Below are 22,028 nucleotides of genomic sequence, written 5' to 3'. Positions count from 1 at the left end.
AGGGGAGGCTGGTGTAGAGTCCATGGAGGGGAGGCCGGTGTAGAGTCCATGGAGGGGAGGCCGGTGTAGAGTCCATGAAGGGGAGGCCGGTGTAGGGTCCATGGAGGGGAGGCTGGTGTAGAGTCCATGGAGGGGAGGCCGGTGTAGAGTCCATGGAGGGGAGGCCGGTGTAGAGTCCATGGAGGGGAGGCCGGTGTAGGGGAGGCTGGTGTAGAGTCCATGGAGGGGAGGCCGGTGTAGGGGAGGCTGGTGTAGAGTCCATGGAGGGGAGGCCGGTGTAGGGGAGGCTGGTGTAGAGTCCATGGAGGGGAGGCCGGGTGTAGAGTCCATGGAGGGGAGGCCGGTGTAGGGTCCATGGAGGGGAGGCCGGTGTAGGGTCCATGGAGGGGAGGCCGGTGTAGGGTCCATGGAGGGGAGGCCGGTGTAGGGTCCATGGAGGGGAGGCTGGTGTAGGGTCCATGGAGGGGAGGCTGGTGTAGAGTCCATGGAGGGGAGGCCGATGTAGGGGAGGCTGGTGTAGGGTCCATGGAGGGGAGGCCGGTGTTACAGCACCAGTTCTGCCCGTGACCAAAGTAAACCGTAGAGTTGTGGACACAGCTCAGCACATCACGAAACTAGCCTCCCCTCCATGGACCCTACACCAGCCTCCCCTCCATGGACCCTACACCAGCCTCCCCTACACCGGCCTCCCCTCCATGGACCCTACACCAGCCTCCCCTACACCGGCCTCCCCTCCATGGACTCTACACCGGCCTCCCCTCCATGGACCCTACACCAGCCTCCCCTACACCGGCCTCCCCTCCATGGACCCTACACCAGCCTCCCCTACACCGGCCTCCCCTCCATGGACTCTACACCAGCCTCCCCTCCATGGACCCTACACCAGCCTCCCCTACACCGGCCTCCCCTCCATGGACCCTACACCAGCCTCCCCTACACCGGCCTCCCCTCCATGGACTCTACACCAGCCTCCCCTCCATGGACTCTACACCAGCCTCCCCTCCATGGACCCTACACCAGCCTCCCCTCCATGGACCCTACACCAGCCTCCCCTCCATGGACCCTACACCGGCCTCCCCTCCATGGACTCAACACCGGCCTCCCCTCCATGGACCCTACACCGGCCTCCCCTCCATGGACCCTACACCGGCCTCCCCTCCATGGACCCTACACCGGCCTCCCCTCCATGGACTCAACACCGGCCTCCCCTCCATGGACCCTACACCGGCCTCCCCTCCATGGACTCTACACCGGCCTCCCCTCCACGGACCCTACACCAGCCGGCATAATCAAAGATCCCCACCCACCCACACCGGACATTCTCTCGTCTCCCCTCTTCCCTCAGGCAGAAGATTCAAAAGCATTCAAAACCACCAGCCTTGAGGACATGCTGGGTCAGACCCACACCAGGAGACTGTACACAGTTCCCATCTCCATTTCCCAAGGATAGACACACACTGGGAGCACCGTGCATAGTTCCTGTCTCCGTATCCCTGGATCAGACCCTCACTGGGAGCACCATTAGTTCCCATCTCTGTATCCCTGGATCAAACCCACACTGGGAGCACCGTTAGTTCCTGTCTCCGTATCCCTGGATCAGACCCACACTGGGAGCATCGTGCATAGTTCCCGTCTCTGTATCCCTAGGTCAGACCCACACTGGGAGCACCGTGTATAGTTCCTGTCTCCGTATCCCTGGATCAGACCCACACTGGGAGCACCGTTAGTTCCCGTCTCTGTATCCCTGGGTCAGACCCACACTGGGAGCATCGTGCATAGTTCCCGTCTCTGTATCCCTGGATCAGACCCACACTGGGGGCACCGTTAGTTCCCGTCCCTGTATCCCTGGATCAGACCCACACTGGGAGCACCATTAGTTCCTGTCTCCGTATCCCTGGATCAGACCCACACTGGGAGCACCGTTAGTTCCCGTCTCTGTATCCCTGGGTCAGACACACACCGGGAGCATCGTGCACATTTCCTGGAGTGCAAATAGGAGGTGCAGGGGAGGGGAAAAGAGGTAATAAATGGAAAGGGAGGGAAAAGGATGGGAAGTGTTAGAGGAGGCTCTATGAGCAGCACTGACAACCCCCCTGTCCCTCTCCCCACAGGTTGGCCTGGCTCTCATTCAGCCTCTGCATGGCCTCAGCTGTTTGCAGCCTCAACGCCTACGCCAAGACCGCGGCGCAGGCTCGCTGTAGCCGACAATCATTAGCGGGAACCTCCTCCTGTCGCACCCTCGCTTCCTCTCCTCCCCACCTGCTGGTACTGGACCCTGAGCTCGCCCCCTTCCTGTGGGAGCGCTCCGCCTTCCCAGCGTGTGGGCCGGGCCAGGAGGGTGAGGGCGAGGAAGGCTGTGAGGGTGAGGAAGGGGGCGATATTGAGGGGGGGTTCTCCCTGTCCAACGACCTCCCACCCCGCAGGCCCTCTGACTCGCCCCACTGAGGAGTGAAGAGCGAGAGGGAGGGGGTGCCCCTTAGATATTCCCCAGGGTGGGGAGTTGGGAGAGGAGTTGCTGTCCCATCTGGCCCACACTCCCTCAGACTGACCTTTCACACCTAACCCTTGCTGTGAGATGTAGACTCTTCTCCCCAAACCCCACTGCTGACTTTTCACCCACTCTGGGGTCAAGCCAAGCCCACACGACATTGCACCCCTCGTCCTCTGGGTCAAACCCCATCTCCATGACCTTTCACTCCTCACCTTCTGGGGCTAAATCCTGTCTCCACAACTTTTCAGCTCTCACTTTCTGGGATTAAAGTCCATCCCTGCGACCTCTCACATCTCGCCTTCTGGTGCGATAGCCATCCCTGTGACATTTCATTCCTCGCTCTCTGGGTGAAACCCTTAATCCATTTGCCTTCTCTGGTCAAGCTCAGTCTCCGCGACCTTTCACCCCTCACTTTCTGGGGTCAAACTCCATTTCTCATCACCCGCCCAGTCTACTAACTTTTCACCCTTTGTCTTCAGAGGTAAACCCTCATGCGCAAGTCTCACCACCCCAACTCCTCATTCAACTCCTGCCCTCCATCAACGACCTTTCGCCCACCACGAGCCAGACATCTCCTTGACCTCTCACTCCAAATGTGGCCCACTCTCACCTCTGACCTCTTTGCCACTGCTGGATGGGTCAGAGACCTGGGGTCTGGACATCAACCCTCCACCCTTCCCCTTCTGCCGAAATTATCAGTGTGCAACCTGCCATCAGGATCCCATATCACTTTATTGCTGAGAGATTTACAACGCTCACAGTTACAGATGGGCAGCTTCATAAACATGGTCAACCTCATGGGAGGGGGAGAGGAGAAAGAGACAGACACACAACACACTCAGGAGAGAGGCAGAGACACAGATGGGGGTGGGGAAGAAAGATATATATATCTTCCCCACCTCTTGTCTGTATATGTGTTTCTATCTCTCGTGTGTGTGTGTGTGTGTGTGTGTATGTGTGTGTGTGTCTGTGTGTGTGTGTGTCTGTGTGTGTGTGTGTGTGTGTGTCTGTGTCTGTGTGTGTGTATGTGTGTGTGTCTCTGTGTGTGTGTGTGTGTGTGTGTGTGTATGTATGTGTGTGTGTGTGTGTGTGTGTGTGTCTGTGTGTGGCTGTGTCTCGATGAACTTACATTCAGGCAGCTGATAGCCACGCCCCTCATGGTTCCAAAATCATCCTCTTGGAAAGCTGCCCCACCGCCCCCCCGCCCCGCATCCCGAGGCAACCCTCCACACTGGCTGCGTAGTACCACTCGCCCTCCTCCCCCACCCTCCATCCCCCCCCTTCCAGGTAACCCCACTGATGTAACAAATGGAACCTGCCACATGCCTCCTTCACTACCCCACCCTCGTGATGTCCAATGAGGCAAGGAGAGGAGGGAAGAGAAGGAATAGTGGGGAGGAGAGGGGCAAAATGAGGGGGCAGAGAATAGAGGAATAGGGAGGAGGGAAGGGAAAACGAAGGAGGAGGGAAGGAAGGAAGGAGGAGGAGCTGGTTCCATCATGGTGTCTGACGAGTCTGGACTCAAGAGAGCGAGGCGGGGAGGAGAGATTCTTGCCTCCCCCCATCATCCTTCTCTCTTTCAACCCCAGGCTTGGTTCTTGCAGTAATGCAGCACCAACTTGCCGTCACTTCCGAAGCACTGGAAGAAAAAAAAAGGTGCAAGGGAACTTAGAGACACCCTGGGGCCACAGTTCAGACACAGAGGCCCCTAAAACTGAGTGGGAGGGGGCCCAGGATCTTTACCCCCCACTTCCACCCCAATCCTCCTCCTTACATATCTGACTCTGAGCTCTGGAACTGTCTGCCTCGCCTCATTCTGTGTACAAGCAATAAGAAAAGTTTCTTCCTTCGCAATCCTCTATAGATCACCTCCCCTCTCTCATTTCCCGTTAAATCAGGGGATCCCGCCAGGGACACAGACACTTCCATTAATGGCTGGGGTCCATGGCGTTAAAAAAGAGGTGGAGAATCCCCCATTTTAAATCATCAATTTCCCCCTCAACTTCCTCTCGAATATAACCACCCCTTACCTTAAACTTGTTTTCCCTTGTTCTACCTCAATGAACTGTGTGTAACGAGCATATCTGTATGGACAGTGTGCGTAACGAGCTGATCGCTGTCGACAGTGTGCAATTACTGTATCTCAGTCCATCTCTCAATAATAAACCAAGTTGTTCTCATGACCCTTGCAGCTTATTGTCAGCCTGCGCTGCCCTTTCTCTGTAACTGTAACACTTTATTCTGCACTCTGTTATTGGTTTCCCTTGCTCTGTGTAATGATCTGATCCGTATGCAAGACAAGATTTTCACTGTATCTCGGTACGTGTGACAACGATAAACCAATTCCAATTCCAAGCCCATCTTTCCTCAAAGTAAAGAGACCTGGAGTCCCCACGGTATTCACCAGGACCCTGGACAGCTTGCGACATAAATTAGACCATAGGACACAGGAGCAGAATTAAGCCACTCTGCGCATCTTATCTGCTCTGCCATTCCGTCATGGCTGATTTATTGTCCCTCTCCTGCCTTTAACATCCTGACTAATCAAAAACCTTTGCTTTAAATATACTCAATGTCTTGACCTCAACAGCCAACTGTGGCAATGAATTCCACAGATTCACCATCCTCTGGTTAAAGAAGTGCCTCCTCACCTCTGTTCTAAATAGGTTTCCCTCCATTCTGAGGCTGTACCCTCTGGTCCTTGGCTCCCCACTATAGTTCCCACCCGCTTCAAAAGGGCAACAATTATACCAGCAACACAAAATAATCTGCAGATGCTGTGATCAAAGCAACACTCTCAGTACACTAGATGAACTCAGCAGGTCGGGCAGCATCAGTCAGAAACGATGAGTCGACGTTTCGGGCCGGAACCCTTCGTCAGGACTGAAGAATGAAAGATGGGGAAGGATTTGAAGAATGCTTGTAGCTTCAGTTGAAAGACCAGTAACTTGAAAGACAAAGGGGTGGGGGAGGGGAAGCATTGACGTCATAGCCCTGAAAACAATGGGTAGTAGAAGAAGGAGGCGGAACCATGAGGGAGCTGGGGGAGGGGGTAGAGTGAAATAGGGATAGAGGAAGGGAGGGGGAGGGAATTACCGGAAGTTGGAGAATTCTATGTTCATACCAAGGGGCTGGAGACTACCTAGACGGTATATGAGGTGTTGCTCCTCCAACCTGAGTTTAGCCTCATCATGGCAGTAGAGGAGGCCATGTATGGACATATCTGAATGGGAGTGGGAAGCAGAGTTGAAGTGGGTGGCTACCGGGAAATCCTGTCTGTTGTGACGGACGGAGTGGAGGTGCTCGACGAAGCAGTCTCCCAATCTGCGTCGGGTTTCACCGATGTAGAGAAGGCCACACTGGGAGCACCAAATGCAATAGCTGGCCCCAACAGGCTCACAAGTGAAGTGTTGCCTCACCTGGAAGGACTGTTTGGGCCCTGAATGGTTGCAAGAGATGAGGTGTAGGGACAGGTGTAGCACTTACGCTTACAGGGATAAGTGCCGGGTGGGAAATCCGTGAGGAGGGATGTGTGGATAACGGAGTTGCGGAGGGACTGATCCCTGCGGAAAGCGGAGAGGGATGGAGAGGGAAAGATGTGCTTAGTGGTGGGGTCCTGTTGAAGGTGGCGGAAGTTGTGGAGGATAATGTACTGGATCCGGAGGCTGGTGGGGTGATAAGTGATGACAAGGGGAACTCTGTCCCTGTTGTGGTTGCGGGAGGATGGGGTGAGGGCCGAAGTGCGGGAAATGGAGGAGATGCAGGTGAGGGCAACATTGATGACGGTAGAAGGGAAACCACGATCCTTAAAGAAAGAGGACACTTGAGATGTCCTGGAACGGAAAGCCTCATCCTCGGAGCAGGTGCGGCGGAGACGGAGGAACTGGGAATAGGGAATGGCATGTGGTGGGGTGGAAAGAGGTAGAGTCGAGATATATACCAGCACCCAAGAAGAGTAGTGAGCTGCTTTAATGACTGTCGTTGAACTCACATCTACTGTGATGAAATACTTTGAGAAATTGGTCTTGGCTAGACCTCAGTAAGGTCAAACACAGAAAACCTGCAGACCTGCTGGAAATACAAGGAAGTCCTGCCTCAGGAGTTGCCCATCACCACAATAGGTCTATGGCAGATGTAAACTCAATCACTCTCCGTGTGGCCTTAGGTCACCTGGACAATACAATCACCTATGTCAGGATACTGTTCATTGACTATAACCCAGCGTTTAACATATCATTCCCACAGCCCTGATCAATAAGCTACAGAATCTGGGTCTCTGGACCTCCCTCTGTAATTGGATCCTCAACTTCCTAACAGGAAGACCACTATCCATGCGGATCGGAAGTAATATCTCCTCCTCGCTGACAATCAACACTGGCGCACCTCGGGGTGTGTACTTAGCCCACTGCTCTACTCTATCCACAGCCATGGCTGTGTGGCTAGGCATTGCCCAAATACCACCTATAAATTTGCTGATGATACAGCCATCGTTGGCAGAATCTCAGACGATGACGGAAGGGCGTACAGGAGCGAGATATACCAGCTGGTGTCACAGCAACAACCTGGCACTCATTAATAAGACCAAAGAACTGATTGACGACTTCAGGAAGGGTAGGATGAGGGAACATGAACCCATCCTCATTGAGGGATCAGAAGTGGAGAGAGCAAACAACTTCAAGTTCCTGGGGTCAACATCTCAGAAGATACAACTTAGTCCCAACATATCAATGCAACTATAAAGAAGAGAAGACAATGGCTAAGTTTCATCAGGAATTTGAGGAGATTGTGTTTGTTAACTAAAACACTTGAAAACTTCTACTGACATACCATGGACAGCATTCTGACAGGTTGCATCACTGTTTGGTATCGGGGGGGGGGGGGCTACTGCACAGGACCAAAAGAACCTGTAGAGGTTGTAAATCCAGTCAGCTCCATCTTGGGTACTAGCCTACAAAATTCCCAGGACGTCTTCAGGGAGCGGCGTCTCAGAAAGGCAACGTCCATTATTAAGGACATCCAGCACCCAGGGCAGCCCTTTTCACACTGTCACCATCAGGTAGGAGATACAGAAGCCTAAGGCACACACTCAGCGATTCAGGAACAGCTTCTTCCCCTCTGCCATCCGATTCCTAAATGGACACTACCTCACCACATTTTATTTCTGTTTTTGCAGTACTTATTTACTACTCATACCTATACAGACTGTAATTCAGTTTTGCCTATATTTATTATGTATTGCATTGAACTGCTGCTGCAAAGTTAACAAATTTCACATCATATGCCGGTGATATTAAACCTGATTCTGATCCTGATGGGAAACATTTTCTCCACATCCAGTCTATCAAGGCCATTCAATGAGATCTCACCCCCCCCCTCACTTTACCCCCTTCCCTGACCAGCTCTGCACCCTATTCTAGTGAATTTGAAATGCCTCATCACCTACACACACAGCGATGGTGAATGGGCTTATCTCACCTCATACAGCGTTCCCACCTCCTGATCGGGACTCGGAGCGAACGACTGGTTTACATAGATGAACTGAAGGGGGGAGAGAGAGAGAGAATGCATACAGAATCTGATGAATCAAAGTAAATGTATTATTAAAGTACATCTACACTCAGTGGCCATTTTATCTGGTACACCCGCTACATATCTAATCAGCCAATCGTGACAGCAACTCAATGCATAAAAGCATGCAGACATGGTCACGAGGTTCAGCTGTTGTTCTGACCAAACATCAGAACGGGGAAGAAATGTCATTTATTTACTTATTTGGAGGTGCCGCGTGGAACAGGTGTTTCTGGCCCAACGAGCCGAGCTGCCCCAGCAACCCGATTTAACCCTAACGTAATCACAGGACAATGACCAATTAACCTACCAGAGGAAACCCACACATTCCATGGGGAGGACGTACAGAGACACCTTGCAGAGGATGCTGCGATTGACCCCGACCTCGTGCAATGCCGTCGCACTATCCGCTACACTACAGTGGCGATCGAGGTGACTTTAACCATGGTGCCAGACAGGGTGGTTTGAGTATCTCAGAAACTACTGATCTCCTGGGATTTTTACACACAACAGTCTCTAGCGTTAACAGAGAATGGTGCGAGAATAAAATCTATACATAATTGAGTTGCCTGGGACTGTACTCGCTGGAATTCAGTAGGATGAGAAGGATCTTATAGAAACATAAAAAATTTATGAAAGGCAAACACGAGCAAATCTGCAGATGCTGGAATTTCAAACAACACACATAACAGTTGCTGGTGAAGGCAGCAGGCCAGGCAGCATCTCTAGGAAGAGGTACAGTCGACATTTCGGGTTGAGACCCTTCGTCACCCTTCATCAGGACTGACTGAAAGAAGAGCTAGTAAGAGATTTTTCACTCTTACTAGCTCTTCTTTCAGTTAGTCCTGATGAAGGGCCTGGCCTGCTGCGTTCACCAGCAACTTTTAAATTATGAAAGGGATAGATAGAGGCAGGAAAGTTGTTTCTACTAGTAGGTGAGACAAGAACTAGAGGACATAGTCTCAAGATTCGGGGGAGTAGATTTAGGACGGAGGTAAGGAGGAACGGCTTTTCCTAGAGAGTGGTGAATCTATGGGTTCTCTGCCCAATGAAGCATTGGAGGCTACCTCAGTAAATAAATTTAAGACAAGGATGGATAGATTTTTGCATAGTAGGGGAATTAAGAGTTATGGGGAAAGGCAGGTAGGTGGAAATGAGTCCATGGACAGATCTTACTGAATGGTGGAGCAGGCTCGATGGGCCAGATGGCCAACTCCTGCTCCTATTTCTTATGTTCTTATAAACAAAGACTAACAAACAATTAACGTGAAAAAAGACAATTTGTACAAATGAAAAATCACACGAAGAACATGATTTGTAAAGAGTCCTTGAAAGTGAGTCTGTGGGATCAGCTCGGCGTTAAGGTGAGTAAAGTTAGCACACGGGTTCAGGAGCCTGATGGTTGAGGGGTAATAACCGTTCCTGAACCTGCTGGTGTGGGACCAAAGGCTCCTGTACCTCCTCAAACAAGAGAAAATCTGCAGATGCTGTAAATCCAAGCAACACACACAAAATGCTGCCAGGCAGCATCTATTGGAAAAGAGTAAAAAGTTGATGTTTCGAGCCGAGATCCTTCATCAGGACTGGAGAGAAAAAAGATGAAAAGTCAGAGTAAGAAGGCGGGGGGAGGGGAGGAAGGTCGTAAGTGATGGGTGAAACCGGGAGGGGGAAGTGTACAGTAAAGAGCTGGGAAGTTGATTGGTGAAAGCGATAAAAGGCAGGAGAAGGGTGAATCTGATAGGAGAGGACAGAAGGCCTTGGAAGAAATGGAAGGGGGAGGAACACCAGAGGAAGGCGATGGGTAAGTAAGGAGATAGGGAAAGATAGATAGAGGGGGCAGAAGAGGGAGAGGGAGGGGGAGAGGGGGAGAGTTCCCCCATTCCCCTAATCCCCCTATTGTTCACCCCAGTTTGGCAGAAGAATAAATCAGGGAAGGTAGTGCACCCGTGGCTGACAAGGGAAGTTAGGGATAGTATCAATTCCAAAGAAGAAGCATACAAATTAGCCAGAAAAAGTGGCTCACCTGAGGACTGGGAGAAATTCAGAGTCCAGCAGAGGAGGACAAAGGGCTTAATTAGGAAAGGGAAAAAAGATTATGAGAGAAAACTGGCAGGGAACATAAAAACTGACTGTAAAAGCTTTTATAGATATGTGAAAAGAAAAAGATTGGTTAAGACAAATGTAGGTCCCCTGCAGACAGAAACAGGTGAATTGATTATGGGGAACAAGGACATGGAAGACCAATTGAATACCTACTTTGGTTCTGCCTTCACTAAGGAGGACATAAATAATGTTCCAGAAATAGTAAGGGACAGAGGGTCTAGTGAGATGGAGGAACTGAGGGAAATACATGTTAGTAGGGAGGTGGTGGTAGGTAAATTTAAGGGATTAAAGGCAGATAAATCCCAAGGGCCAGATGGTCTGCATCCCAAAATGCTTAAGGAAGTAGCCCAAGAAATAGTGGATGCATTAATGACAATTTTTCAAAACTCTTTAGATTCTAGACTAGTTCCTGAGGATTGGAGGGTGGCTAACGTAACCCCGCTTTTTAAAAAAGGAGAGAGAGAGAAACCGGGGAATTATAGACTGGTTGGCCTAACGTCGGTGGTGGGGAAACTGCTGGAGTCAGTTATCAAAGATGTGATAACAGCACATTTGGAAAGCGGTGAAATCATCAGACAAAGTCAGCATGGATTTGTGAAAGGAAAATCATGTCTGACGAATCTCACAGAATTTTTTGAGGATGTAACTAGTAGAGTGGATAGGGGAGAACCAGTGGATGTGGTATATTTGGATTTTCAAAAGGCTTTTGACAAGGTCCCACACAGGAGATTAGTGTGCAAACTTAAAGCACATGGTATTGGGGGTAAGGTATTGATGTGGATAGAGAATTGGTTGGCAGACAGGAAGCAAAGAGTGGGAATAAACGGGACCTTTTCAGAATGGCAGGCAGTGACTAGTGGGGTACCGCAAGGCTCAGTGCTGGGGCCCCAGTTGTTTACAATATATATTAATGACTTAGATGAGGGAATTAAATGCAGCATCTCCAAGTTTGCGGATGACACGAAGCTGGGCGGCAGTGTTAGCTGTGAGGAGGATGCTAAGAGGATGCAGAGTGACTTGGATAGGTTAGGTGAGCGGGCAAATTCACGGCAGATGCAATTTAATGTAGATGGATGTGAGGTTATCCACTTTGGTGGCAAAAACAGGAAAACAGATTATTATCTGAATGGTGGCCGATTAGGAAAAGGGGAGGTGCAACGAGACCTGGGTGTCATTATACACCAGTCATTGAAAGTGGGCATGCAGGTACAGCAGGTGGTGAAAAAGGCGAATGGTATGCTGGCATTTATAGCGAGAGGATTCGAGTACAGGAGCAGGGAGGTACTACTGCAGTTGTACAAGGCCTTGGTGAGACCACACCTGGAGTATTGTGTGCAGTTTTGGTCCCCTAATCTAAGGAAAGACATTCTTGCCATAGAGGGAGTACAAAAAAGGTTCACCAGATTGATTCCTGGGATGGCAGGACTTTCATATGATGAAAGACTGGATCAACTAGGCTTATACTCTCTGGAATTTAGAAGATTGAAGGGGGATCTTATTGAAACGTATAAAATCCTAAAGGGATTGGACAGGCTAGATGCAGGAAGATTGTTCCCGATATTGGGGAAGTCCAGAACGAGGGGTCACAGTTTGAGGACAAAGGGGAAGCCTTTTAGAACCGAGATTAGGAAAAATTTCTTCACACAGAGAGTGGTGAATCTGTGGAATTTTCTGCCACGGGAAACAGTTGAGGCCAGTTCATTGGCTATATTTAGATATGGCCCTTGTGGTTAAAGGGATCGGGGGTACAGAGGGAAGGCTGGTACAGGGTTCTGAGTTGGATGATCAGCCATGATCATACCGAATGGCGGTGTAGGCTCGAAGGGCCGAATGGCCTACTCCTGCACCTATTTTCTATGTTTCTATGAGAGGGAGAGGGGGAGAGCGGGAGAGGGGGAGGGGGGGAGAGTGGGGGAGAGGGGACAGAGAGGGAGAGAGGGAGGGGGGAGGGAGGGGGAGGGAGGGAGAGAGGGAGGGAGGGGGAGAGGGGGAGTGGGGGAGAGGGAGGGAGGGAGGGGGGAGAGGGGGACAGAGAGGGAGAGAGAGCGAGAGAGAGGGAGAGAGAAAGAAATAGGGAAACAGGAATGGGGGGGGGGCAGAGAGCATTGCTGGAAGTTTGAAAAATTGATGTTCACACCATCAGGTTGGAGACTACCCAGACAGTGTTGCTCCTCCAATGCGAGTGCGGCCTCGTTGTGACTGGGGAGGAGGCCATGGACTGACATATGGGAATGTGAAGTGGAATTGAAATGGGTGGCCACCAGGAGATCCTGCTTCTTCTGGCGAATGGTGCGTAGGTACTCAGTGAAGCAGTCTCCCAATCTACATCAGGTCTCACCCATATACAGGAGACCACACCAGGAGACTCCTTTACCTACTGCCTGATGGCAACAGAGAGAAGAGAGCATAGCCTGGATGGTGGGGGTCCTTGATAATGGATGCTGCTTTCTTGTGACAGCTCTCAGTGTAGATGTGCTCAACTGTAGAGAGGATTTTTCCTGCAAAGGACCGGGCCGATCCACTTCTTTCTGCTGCCTTTCCTGTTCCTGTTTCGATACCCGGCCATGATGCAGCCAGTCAATACACTCCCCAGCACACAACTATAGAAGCTAGCCAATGGTGATATGCCAAATGTACGTAGACTTCCTCTGATACAACACCAAGTCCTAGGTAGAGTGGATGCTGTTTCCAATCGTGGGAGAATTGGCACCAGAGGGTACAGCCTCAGAAAAGAGAAACGTGAGAGGAATTTCTTTAGCCAGAGGGTGGTGAATCTATAGGATTCACTGACGACAGATGTCACTGGGCATATGTAAAGTTGAGGTTAATAGGTTCTTCATTAGTAAGGGTGCCAAAGGTTATGCGGCGAAGGCAAGAGAATGGGGTTGAGAGGGATAATAAATCAGCCATGATGGAATGGCAGAGCAAACTCAAGGGGACAAATGGTACAATTCTGCTCCTTTGTCTTATGGTCTTATTTGCAAGGAGAGTTTGATGTTTTTGGTTGGTTGTTCAGTTTATTAATTTAATATTATATGTTAATTAGGTGGATGACAAAATTGATGATTTTGTGGCCAAGTTTGCAGACAATACCAAGGTATGTGAACGGGCAGGGAGTCTGCAGAAAGGCCTGTACAAATTAGGAGAGAGGTGAAGGGTCAGGCAATGTTGAGGAAACAGGGAGTCTGCAGAAAGGCCTGTACAGATGAGGAGAGAGGTGAAGGGTCAGGCAATGAGGAAACAGGGAGTCTGCAGAAAGGCCTGTACAGATTAGGAGAGAGGTGGAGGGTCAGGCAATGAGGAAACAGAGAGTCTGCAGAAAGGCCTGTACAGATTAGGAGAGAGGTGGAGGGTCAGGCAATGTTGAGGAAACAGGGAGTCTGCAGAAGGACTTGTACAGATTGGGAGATTGGTGGAGAAGCAGGCAATGTTGAGGAAGCAGCAAATATACAGAAGGATTTACATAGTTTAGTAGTTGGAGGATCAGGCAGTGTTGAAGAAGCAGGGTGTCTACAGATGGATTTGGACTGATTAGGAGATGGTGGAGGAACAGGTATAGTTGGGGAAGTAGCGGGTCTACAGGAAGACTCACCAACTGTTCCAGAGGTTCCAATTTGAGGAACTTCCTCACAAACTGCCCGAGGGCTTGAATGGTCCGTGATCTCTCCACCGTCCACTTCTTCTGTTTCATGATGGGGGTGTCCCCAACTGCCTTCAGCAGAATGTCAACTTGGGCGGGAGAGGAAAGAGGAAGGGGCAAATGCATCAGTGCTGATGCTTCCCAACCCAAACACCCTGCTCCCTCCCTGGCCACTCCTCCAAATCAATCTCCTCGTCACCGATCTCCCTCGATCCTCACCCCCTCCTCAATCTCTCCTACTTGTCCATTCCTCTCCCTCAATCCCCAGTTATCTCCATCCATCCCCCAGTGCTTCCTTGGAACTTGTTGACCCCCCCCCCACTTGCCTGCCAATTGAATTGTATTAACTTTATTACTTACATCCTGCACATACATGAGGAGTAAAAATCTTTACAGTACGTCTCCATCTATATGTGCAATTTATAGTAATTTATAATAAATAGTATGTTCAAAAGGATAGTCAATGTAATATAGAGTACACTCAAATCAGCGTGAGTTAATCAGTCTGATGGCCTGGTGGAAGAAGCTGTCCCGGAGCCTGTTGCTCCTGGCTTTTATGCTGCGATACCCTTCCCAATGGTAGCAGCTGGAAGAGTTTGTGGTTGGGGTGACCCTCTCAACCCCAGACCTTTTGATGTCGATATGGGTTCGCCTGTCTCCATTCCTCCTGTAATCCACAACCAGCTCCTTTGTTTTTGCGACATTGAGGGAGAGGTTGTTTTCTTGACACCACAGTGTCAGGGTGATGACTTCTTCCCTGCAGGCTGCCTCGTTATTATGGGTGCCAAAGCAGCGTAGCAGTTAGAACAACGCTTGGGGTGTGGAGTTCATTTCTGGCACCGTTCTGTAAGGAGTTTGTACGTTCTCCCCGTGATCACTTGGGTTTCCTCTGGGTGCTCCAATTTCCTCCCACAGTCCAAGGACGTAGCGGTTGATAGGTTAATTGGTCATTGTAAATTGTCCCGTGATTAGACTGGGGTTAAACTGGTGGTGGTTGGGTGCTGCAGCCTGTTGGGCCAGAAGGCATTGCTCCTCACGTATCTCCGGAAATAAATGAATCACCCTCCTACACCTCCTCTTCACCCCTTCCACTTCCTCTTCCTCAACCCCTATCACAGCCATCCCACCTCTCCCCGGAGTTCCAGGAGTCTCCCGCATATCGATAGCGGCTCCCTGATGCCTACAAATTATATACAATATCCCGGAAATCGATCTTTTAGAGAGAGACAGGAAAAAAAAGAAAGAAAGAAAATGAATGAATCCTGCTTGATCTCTCTTTGTGCTAAGTAGACCCATCAGTTTTCTCTGTGGGCGGGCTTTACAGTCAACCTCTCTCTCTCTTCCACATTCCATCAGTTCAGTTACTGCCGTCTGTAATGACACTGAAATGATCCGGACAACTGTCGGTGATGAAGTACAAAAGCCTGGCGAAGAAATTCCCAAGGCTGGTGGTGACAACCTGACTACGCAAGGCTGTCCTATACAGGCTTGTTGGTGTCTTAAAGAGGATTAGAGCGGGGTTTAAATTGGAGCGAAATTCCAAAAACATCCACTAAGACATCTTTAAAAACACTCTCGCAGCAAGCAAATTCTTGGGTTTTTTTTCCTGAAACACTTCCACTTACAGGTACATCGAAGCCCGCGATGGGTTGGGTTTCAGCGCAGCCGTTTTCAGCCAGGTGACAATAAACTTCAACTTGAAGATACAGAGCTTCTAAATCACTCATTTAAAATCCCCCATTTCGTTGCAAAAAAGTTAGTTCTGATCCCGATTATTGCAGGGTGTGTGTGTGTGTGAGAGAGAGACACACACACTACGGACGTATATGCAATTGGACGTTGTCCGAATGGACATTAAGCGGCGCACACCTGTAATACGGATACACCTTATGCTTTTATTTCTTTTAGGGACCACAACATGTTAGGGAGGCTAAGCGCAGGGAAGGCTGCTCAAGTATTTCACAGTTCTTTTCAGCAGAAAACCAAAGTCTGACAGAGAAGGTGACTAGAGCTGAGGTGTACTTTACATCTTTCATCGTTGAACATAATCTGCCATTCCAGGTGTGTAAGCACACAGGCAAGCTATTCAGGAAAATGTTTCCCGATTCAGAAATAGCAAAAAACCATGCCTGCTTATCAACCAAGCTGTTGTGAACATGGCACATTAAGAAAGAATTCAGAAGTCAGCTGTCTCACAAAACACTTGTGAATCTGATGTCTTGCAAAATTAACAAATTCATTGAACAGACTGCTCTAAGGTTGAGACCTCCCTGAACTGAGTTTTTGCAGGGTGGGATGTCGCTATCATCTTCACCCCTACCCTCTTTCCTCTTCCACACCCTCCTACCCCCTTCCCTCCTCCTCACTCTCCTACCCGCCCTCCCCTCCCCACCCCACCAACCCCACCCCCTCACGCTCCCCATTGGCCACAGCTGACAGCACCCGCCCACCTCGCTATCCCACTGCTATTGCTTCCGGCCACTGTCCATCAAGCCGATCCCTCCGCAATCTGACCTGCCCACTGCCCGCACCTGTCACCACTCAACCCATTCTCCTTCCCGTACTCCGTCTTGTCGTAACTCAACCGCGCTGCTTCACTCCTGCTGTCACTCAGCCATCCCACTTTCCCGCCCACCGTCTATTGGCCGCGCCTGCTGTCACTCAACCATCCCATCTTCCCGCCCACCGTTCATTGGCCGCACCCGCCGTCACTCAGTCCGCCCGGCCTGCCGCTGCCTCCTCCCCACTCCGCTGTTGCCCCTCCGCTCACTTTTGCGCCGCTGTTGCTCTTCAGCCGGCGGCTCCTCAGCAACCGCTGGAGTTTCGGGGGGCGTGTCTGACGCTTCAGTGGCCTCCCGTTGCCCCCCGTCGGCTAGTCCGCCCTTTCCCTCCGTGTCCGCCATCGCCCAGGGCCCCCTTAGGCCTCGACCGGACGTGAGGTTATCAGGCGGGCGGAAGCACGGGAGAAGTGGCGGCCATCTTTAAGGCAGGCGGAAACCCGCCCAGCTGCCAATTTGCCTATAAACCAGAAATCCCTTCCGTAACCGCCTGTTTGCAACAAGTTATACATAAGTAATGCAAAAATAGAAATTTAAAATGCTGAGGTAGCGTTAACTGATACGAGAAAATTTGCAGATGCTTGAAATCCAAAGAAACACACACACTTCCTGGTGAAGCATCTCAGTCTGAAACATCGATTGTTTCCTTTAAAGAGATGCTGCCTGACCTGCTGTGTTCCGCCAGCAATTTGTGTGTGTTTTGAGTGTTGCTTAGGTAGTGTTCATGTCTTCAATATCTATTCAGAAATGTGATGACAGAGGGGAAGAAGCTGTTCCCCAATCATTGAGTGTGTGTATTCAGGCGTCTGTACCTCCTCCCTGATGGTATCAGGGCATGACCTGGGTGATTGGCGGGGGGGGGGGGGGGGGCGAGTGGTCCTTAATGATGGATGCTGCCTTTTTGAAGATTTCCTGGATACTACGGAGGCTAGTGTCCATGATGGAGCTGACTGCGTTTACAACTCTCTACAGCAGACATCCCACCCTGCAAAAACTCATTTCAGGGAGGTAGCAACCCCATATCCCACCCCCCCACCTCCACCGCCGTCGACCTCCAAGCGTGTATGTAATACTTTGTTTAGTGATTTTGTCTAACAAGCTGGGTATATGCAGAAAATGTGATATTAAAATATGTACTTATATTATCATGTTTATTCTATTACAACTTTAAGCCAGTCTACAGGGAGTTTGGCCTCATCACGTAGGACATCAATAGAGTAGCTCCTTAAACTAGCAGCTCGCCAGCTGGTTTAAGTAACGTTAGCTATGCTAACGAACGAATGACATCTGTTAAACTCACCTCAACATGTCTTTTACATTTTAACCCACCATGGGCAATAGAAAAGTCACTGTTGCTAACAGTGCAGCGAGCAACACTGTCATTATTTTGAGGTCGACTGTAAAGCCCGCCTACAGAGAAAACTGATAGGTCTACTTAGCACGAAGAGAGACCAATCAGGATTCGGATTCAGATCCCCTCTTCCCCTCTTCCCCTCACCCCTCTCCCCTCTCTGCCCCTCTCCCTCTCCTCGATTTCCAGGCATCAGGGAGTCGCTATCAATATGCGGGAGACTCTTGGAACTTCCAGGAGAGGTGGGATGTCTGCTACAGCTTTTCTTGATCCTGTGCAGTAGTATGTAATGTTACCATATGCTACTCTAAGATTCACTTTCTTGCTGGTTATCACAGGAAAATAAAGAAAATACAATAGAATTTATGAAATGGCTGTACATAAACAAATAGAGTCTGACAAACAGTGAAGGGTCTCGGCCCAAAACATCGATTGTTTATTCATTTCCGTAGATGCTGTCTGACCTGCTGAGTTTCTCCAGCATTTTGCATGTATCAATATACAGAAGTTCAGATTGTTGTCATTATATTTGAGCTACAATAACAACGGTGTTAAAAAACAATGTTATCTATATCACATTCCTTCCTCTCCAGCTCTTGAAGTTTTTTGTCCAAAGAAGCAATGGAGGCTACCTCAGTAAATATACTTAGGACAAGGTTGGATAGATTTTTGCATAGTAGGGGAATTAAGGGTTTGGGGGAAAAGGCAGGTAGGTGGAGATAAGTTCATGGTCAGGTCAGCCATGAATTTATTGAATGGTGGAGCAGGCTCGATGAGCCAGATGGCCGACTCCTGCTCCTATTTCTTATCTTGACCTTCCCACCCACCAGGCTTCAGCTATCAGCTTCCAGCTTTCCTCCTTCCCTTCACCCCGGCTGTGTCTCCCCTACCCCTTCCTTTCCAGTTTTGGCCTGAAATGCTGATTATTTATTCATTTCCATAGATACTGCCTGACCTACTGAATGCCTCCGGCATTTAGTGTGTGTTGTCTTTTAAAAAGATTAATATTAATCATTTTGCCCAGGTCAGCATCAGATCCAGGTTTTTCTCAAGTTCGAGTTTATTGTCATTCAAATGTACTCATGTGCACCTGTAGACGAGATAACATTCCTCTGGACCAAGGTGCACCTCAGAGGATCAGAAGTGGAGAGGGTCAGCAGTTTTAAATTCATTGGTGTTAATATTTCAGAGGATCTCTCCTGGACCAGCAGCTATCTGCATTGTGAAGAAAGCACTGATGCACCCCTACTTCCTTAGGAGTCTGTGGAGATTCAGCATGATATAGAAACATAGGAAACCTACAGCACAATACAGGCCCTTCGGCCCACAAAGCTGTACCGAACATGTCCTTACTTTAGAAATTACCTAGAGTTATCCATAACCCTCTATTTTTCTAAACTCCATGTACCTATCTAGGAGTCTCTTAAAAGACTCGTATCCACCTCCACCACCATCGCCTTTGACAAACTTCTATAGATGTGCAGTGGACAGTGTATTGACTGACTGCATCACGGTCTGGTAGGGTAACACCAATGCTTTTAATGGAAAATCGTACAAAAGGTAGTGGATTCTGCCCAGTACATCACAGGTAAAACCCTCCCCACCATTGAGCACATTTGCATGACATGCTGTCATAGGACAGCAGCATCCATCGTCAGAGATCCCCACCACCCAGGCCAGGCTCTCTTCTCACTGCTGCCATCAGGTGGAAGGTACAGGAGCCTCAGGACTCGCACCACCAGTTACCACCCCTCAACCATCAGGCCCCAGAACAAAAGGAGACAACTACACTCACTTGCCCCATCCAGTAAGGTATTCCAACAGCAAATGATCTCACCTTAAGGCCTCTATCTTGTCCTCGTTATTTATTACTATTTGTTTAGATTTTCATTTGCACAGTTTGTGGTCTTCTGCAGCCTGGTTCATTGATCCTGTTACCGTTACTATTCTGGAGGTTTGCTGATTATCCCCCAGGAAAATGACTCTCAGGGTTGCACATGGTGACTTTGACAATAAAATTTACTGAACTTGGAACACAGTATATATAACTCACACACAACAGATAAATTAATATTACCACAGATAAATTAGCAAATAATAAGATGTACGAGGGGTGATTGATAAGTTTGTGGCCTAAGGTAGAAGGAGCCAATTTTAGAAAACCTAGCACATTTATTTTTCAACATTGTCCCCTCCTACATTTACACACTTAGTCCAGTGGTGGTGGAGCATACGGATCCCTTCTTTCTAGAAGTCGGCATCTTGGACCTCCAGAAAGAGGTCCGCAGCAGGGGTGATTGATAAATTCGTGGCCTAGGGTAGCAGGAGATGAGTTATACAGCTCTTGTTACATGCACGTGCAGCTCAACTCTTTGAATGTTATGCAGAAAGTTTGAAGTTAATAACTCCTCTCCTTCTACCTTAGACCACGAACTTATCAATCATCCCTCATATTTACAACACGTTAAAAAGTAAACAGCAAAACACTCCCGGTGTTTCATAGGTGATGAGACCCGGGTGGTGACAGGGAGCTCGCTGGTCTTGCTGTTTCCCATCCTAAGTCTTTGTCCTAATGCTACGGTCCCTCCTGTCTAATAGTAGAGGGTGAAAAAGGATTATGGGATGGATGGGAGGGAAAAGAAGGCAAACTATAAATAAAAATAACACTGAGAACATGTAAAGTTGTTGACAGTGAGTCTTATAATGTAGAATCAGTTCAGTGTTGGGGTGAGTGAAGTTATTCACATCAGTTCAAAAGCCTGATGGTTGAGGTGTAATAACTGTCCTTGAACCTGGTGGTGTGGGTCCTGAGGCTCCGGTACCTTCCCGATGGTTGAGGTGTAATAACCATGTGGATGTGCTCAATGTATATATACGCGCTTACAGTAAATTCACATAAAATGTATACAGACATAAATATATACACAGCTTTTACAAGAAACAGCACAAATAGAGCAAAAAAACAGACTGACTTGTTGAGGGGAACTCGCAGTTCCTGAACCTGGTGGTGAGGGGCTTCTGTACCTCATGCCCGATGGGAGCCAGGAGAAGATGGCGCGGCGCAGATGGAGAAGATGGTGTAGATGGAGAAGATGGCGCGGATGGAGAAGATGGCGCGGATGGAGAAGATGGCGCGGATGGAGAAGATGGTGTGGATGGAGAAGATGGCGCGCATGGAGAAGATGGCGCGGAGGGAGAAGATGGTGTGGATGGAGAAGATGGTGCGGATGGAGAAGATGGCGCGGATGGAGAAGATGGCGCGGATGGAGAAGATGGCGCGGATGGAGAAGATGGCGTGGATGGAGAAGATGGCGCGCATGGAGAAGATGGCGCGCATGGAGAAGATGGCGCGGATGGAGAAGATGGCGCGGATGGAGAAGATGGCGCGGATGGAGAAGATGGCGCGGATGGAGAAGACGGTGGGGATGGAGAAGATGGCGCGGAGGGAGAAGATGGCGCGGAGGGAGAAGATGGCGCGGAGGGAGAAGATGGTGTGGATGGAGAAGGTGGCGCACATGGAGAAGGTGGCGCACATGGAGAAGGTGGCGAGGCGCGGATGGTGGCGATCTTTGAGAATGGATGTTGCCTTCTTGAGGCAGTACCTCGTGTAGACACTCCCGATGGTGAGAAGGGATGTACTCGTCTGAGCCCAGTACTCTCTGCAGTTTCTGACATTCCTACTGTAAGAAAAGAGATAAATTTGATTCCTCCTTGGTCGAACCTAAAATGTGTAAAACAAAGTGGAAGTTTGTAAGACAAAATGATGAAGGGTCTCAGCCCAAAACATTGACTGTGTGAAAGTAGACAGCCCTGTCCATCAGGAAAAGCCCGTCCCACCTTCGAGCTCACCGACATCGAGCACATCGACATCGAGCGCACCGACATCATCGAGCGCACCGACATCGAGCGCACCGACATCATCGAGCGCACCGACATCATCGAGCGCACCGACATCGAGCGCATCGACATCATCGAGCGCACCGACATCGAGCGCACCGACATCATCGAGCGCACCGACATCGAGCTCACCGACATCATCGAGCGCACCGACATCATCGAGCGCACCGACATCGAGCGCACCGACATCGAGCGCACCGACATCATCGAGCGCACCGACATCGAGCGCACCGACATCGAGCGCACCGACATCGAGCTCATCGACATCATCGAGCGCACCGACATCGAGCTCACCGACATCATCGAGCGCACCGACATCATCGAGCGCACCGACATCGAGCGCACCGACATCGAGCTCACCGACATCATCGAGCGCACCGACATCGAGCGCACCGACATCGAGCTCACCGACATCGAGCG

At 49.8% G+C, this 22,028-nt stretch overlaps 1 protein-coding gene across 1 annotated transcript; it reads right to left on the bottom strand.

Moving 5' to 3' along the window:
- Positions 1–3,204: 3,204 nt before the first annotated feature.
- atg12 (ATG12 autophagy related 12 homolog (S. cerevisiae)) lies at positions 3,205–16,751 on the bottom strand. Its single transcript, XM_072246586.1, has 4 exons — positions 16,573–16,751; positions 13,755–13,891; positions 7,967–8,029; positions 3,205–4,130 (listed from the first exon to the last, which is right to left on the bottom strand). Exons 1-4 carry the CDS (start codon positions 16,703–16,705, stop codon positions 4,071–4,073), a joined length of 393 nt encoding a protein of 130 aa, XP_072102687.1. The 5' UTR covers positions 16,706–16,751; the 3' UTR covers positions 3,205–4,070.
- Positions 16,752–22,028: the final 5,277 nt, after the last annotated feature.

Source organism: Mobula birostris, chromosome 29 (genome assembly GCF_030028105.1).
Source record: "Mobula birostris isolate sMobBir1 chromosome 29, sMobBir1.hap1, whole genome shotgun sequence".
Lineage (NCBI taxonomy): Eukaryota > Metazoa > Chordata > Chondrichthyes > Myliobatiformes > Myliobatidae > Mobula > Mobula birostris.
This window is presented reverse-complemented; position numbering and strand designations above follow the sequence as displayed.

Bases quoted from the DNA above. Each gene is read 5' to 3' on its own strand.
- atg12 (XM_072246586.1), bottom strand. From the start codon at position 16,705: ATGGCGGACACGGAGGGAAAGGGCGGACTAGCCGACGGGGGGCAACGG. The intron at 13,892-16,572 runs GTGAGCGGAGGG...CTCCCGCCCAAG, and splicing joins AGAGCAACAGCGGCGCAAAA to TTGACATTCTGCTGAAGGCA. The intron at 8,030-13,754 runs GTGAGTCTTCCT...TCCCCCCTTCAG, and splicing joins TGGAACCTCTGGAACAGTTG to TTCATCTATGTAAACCAGTC.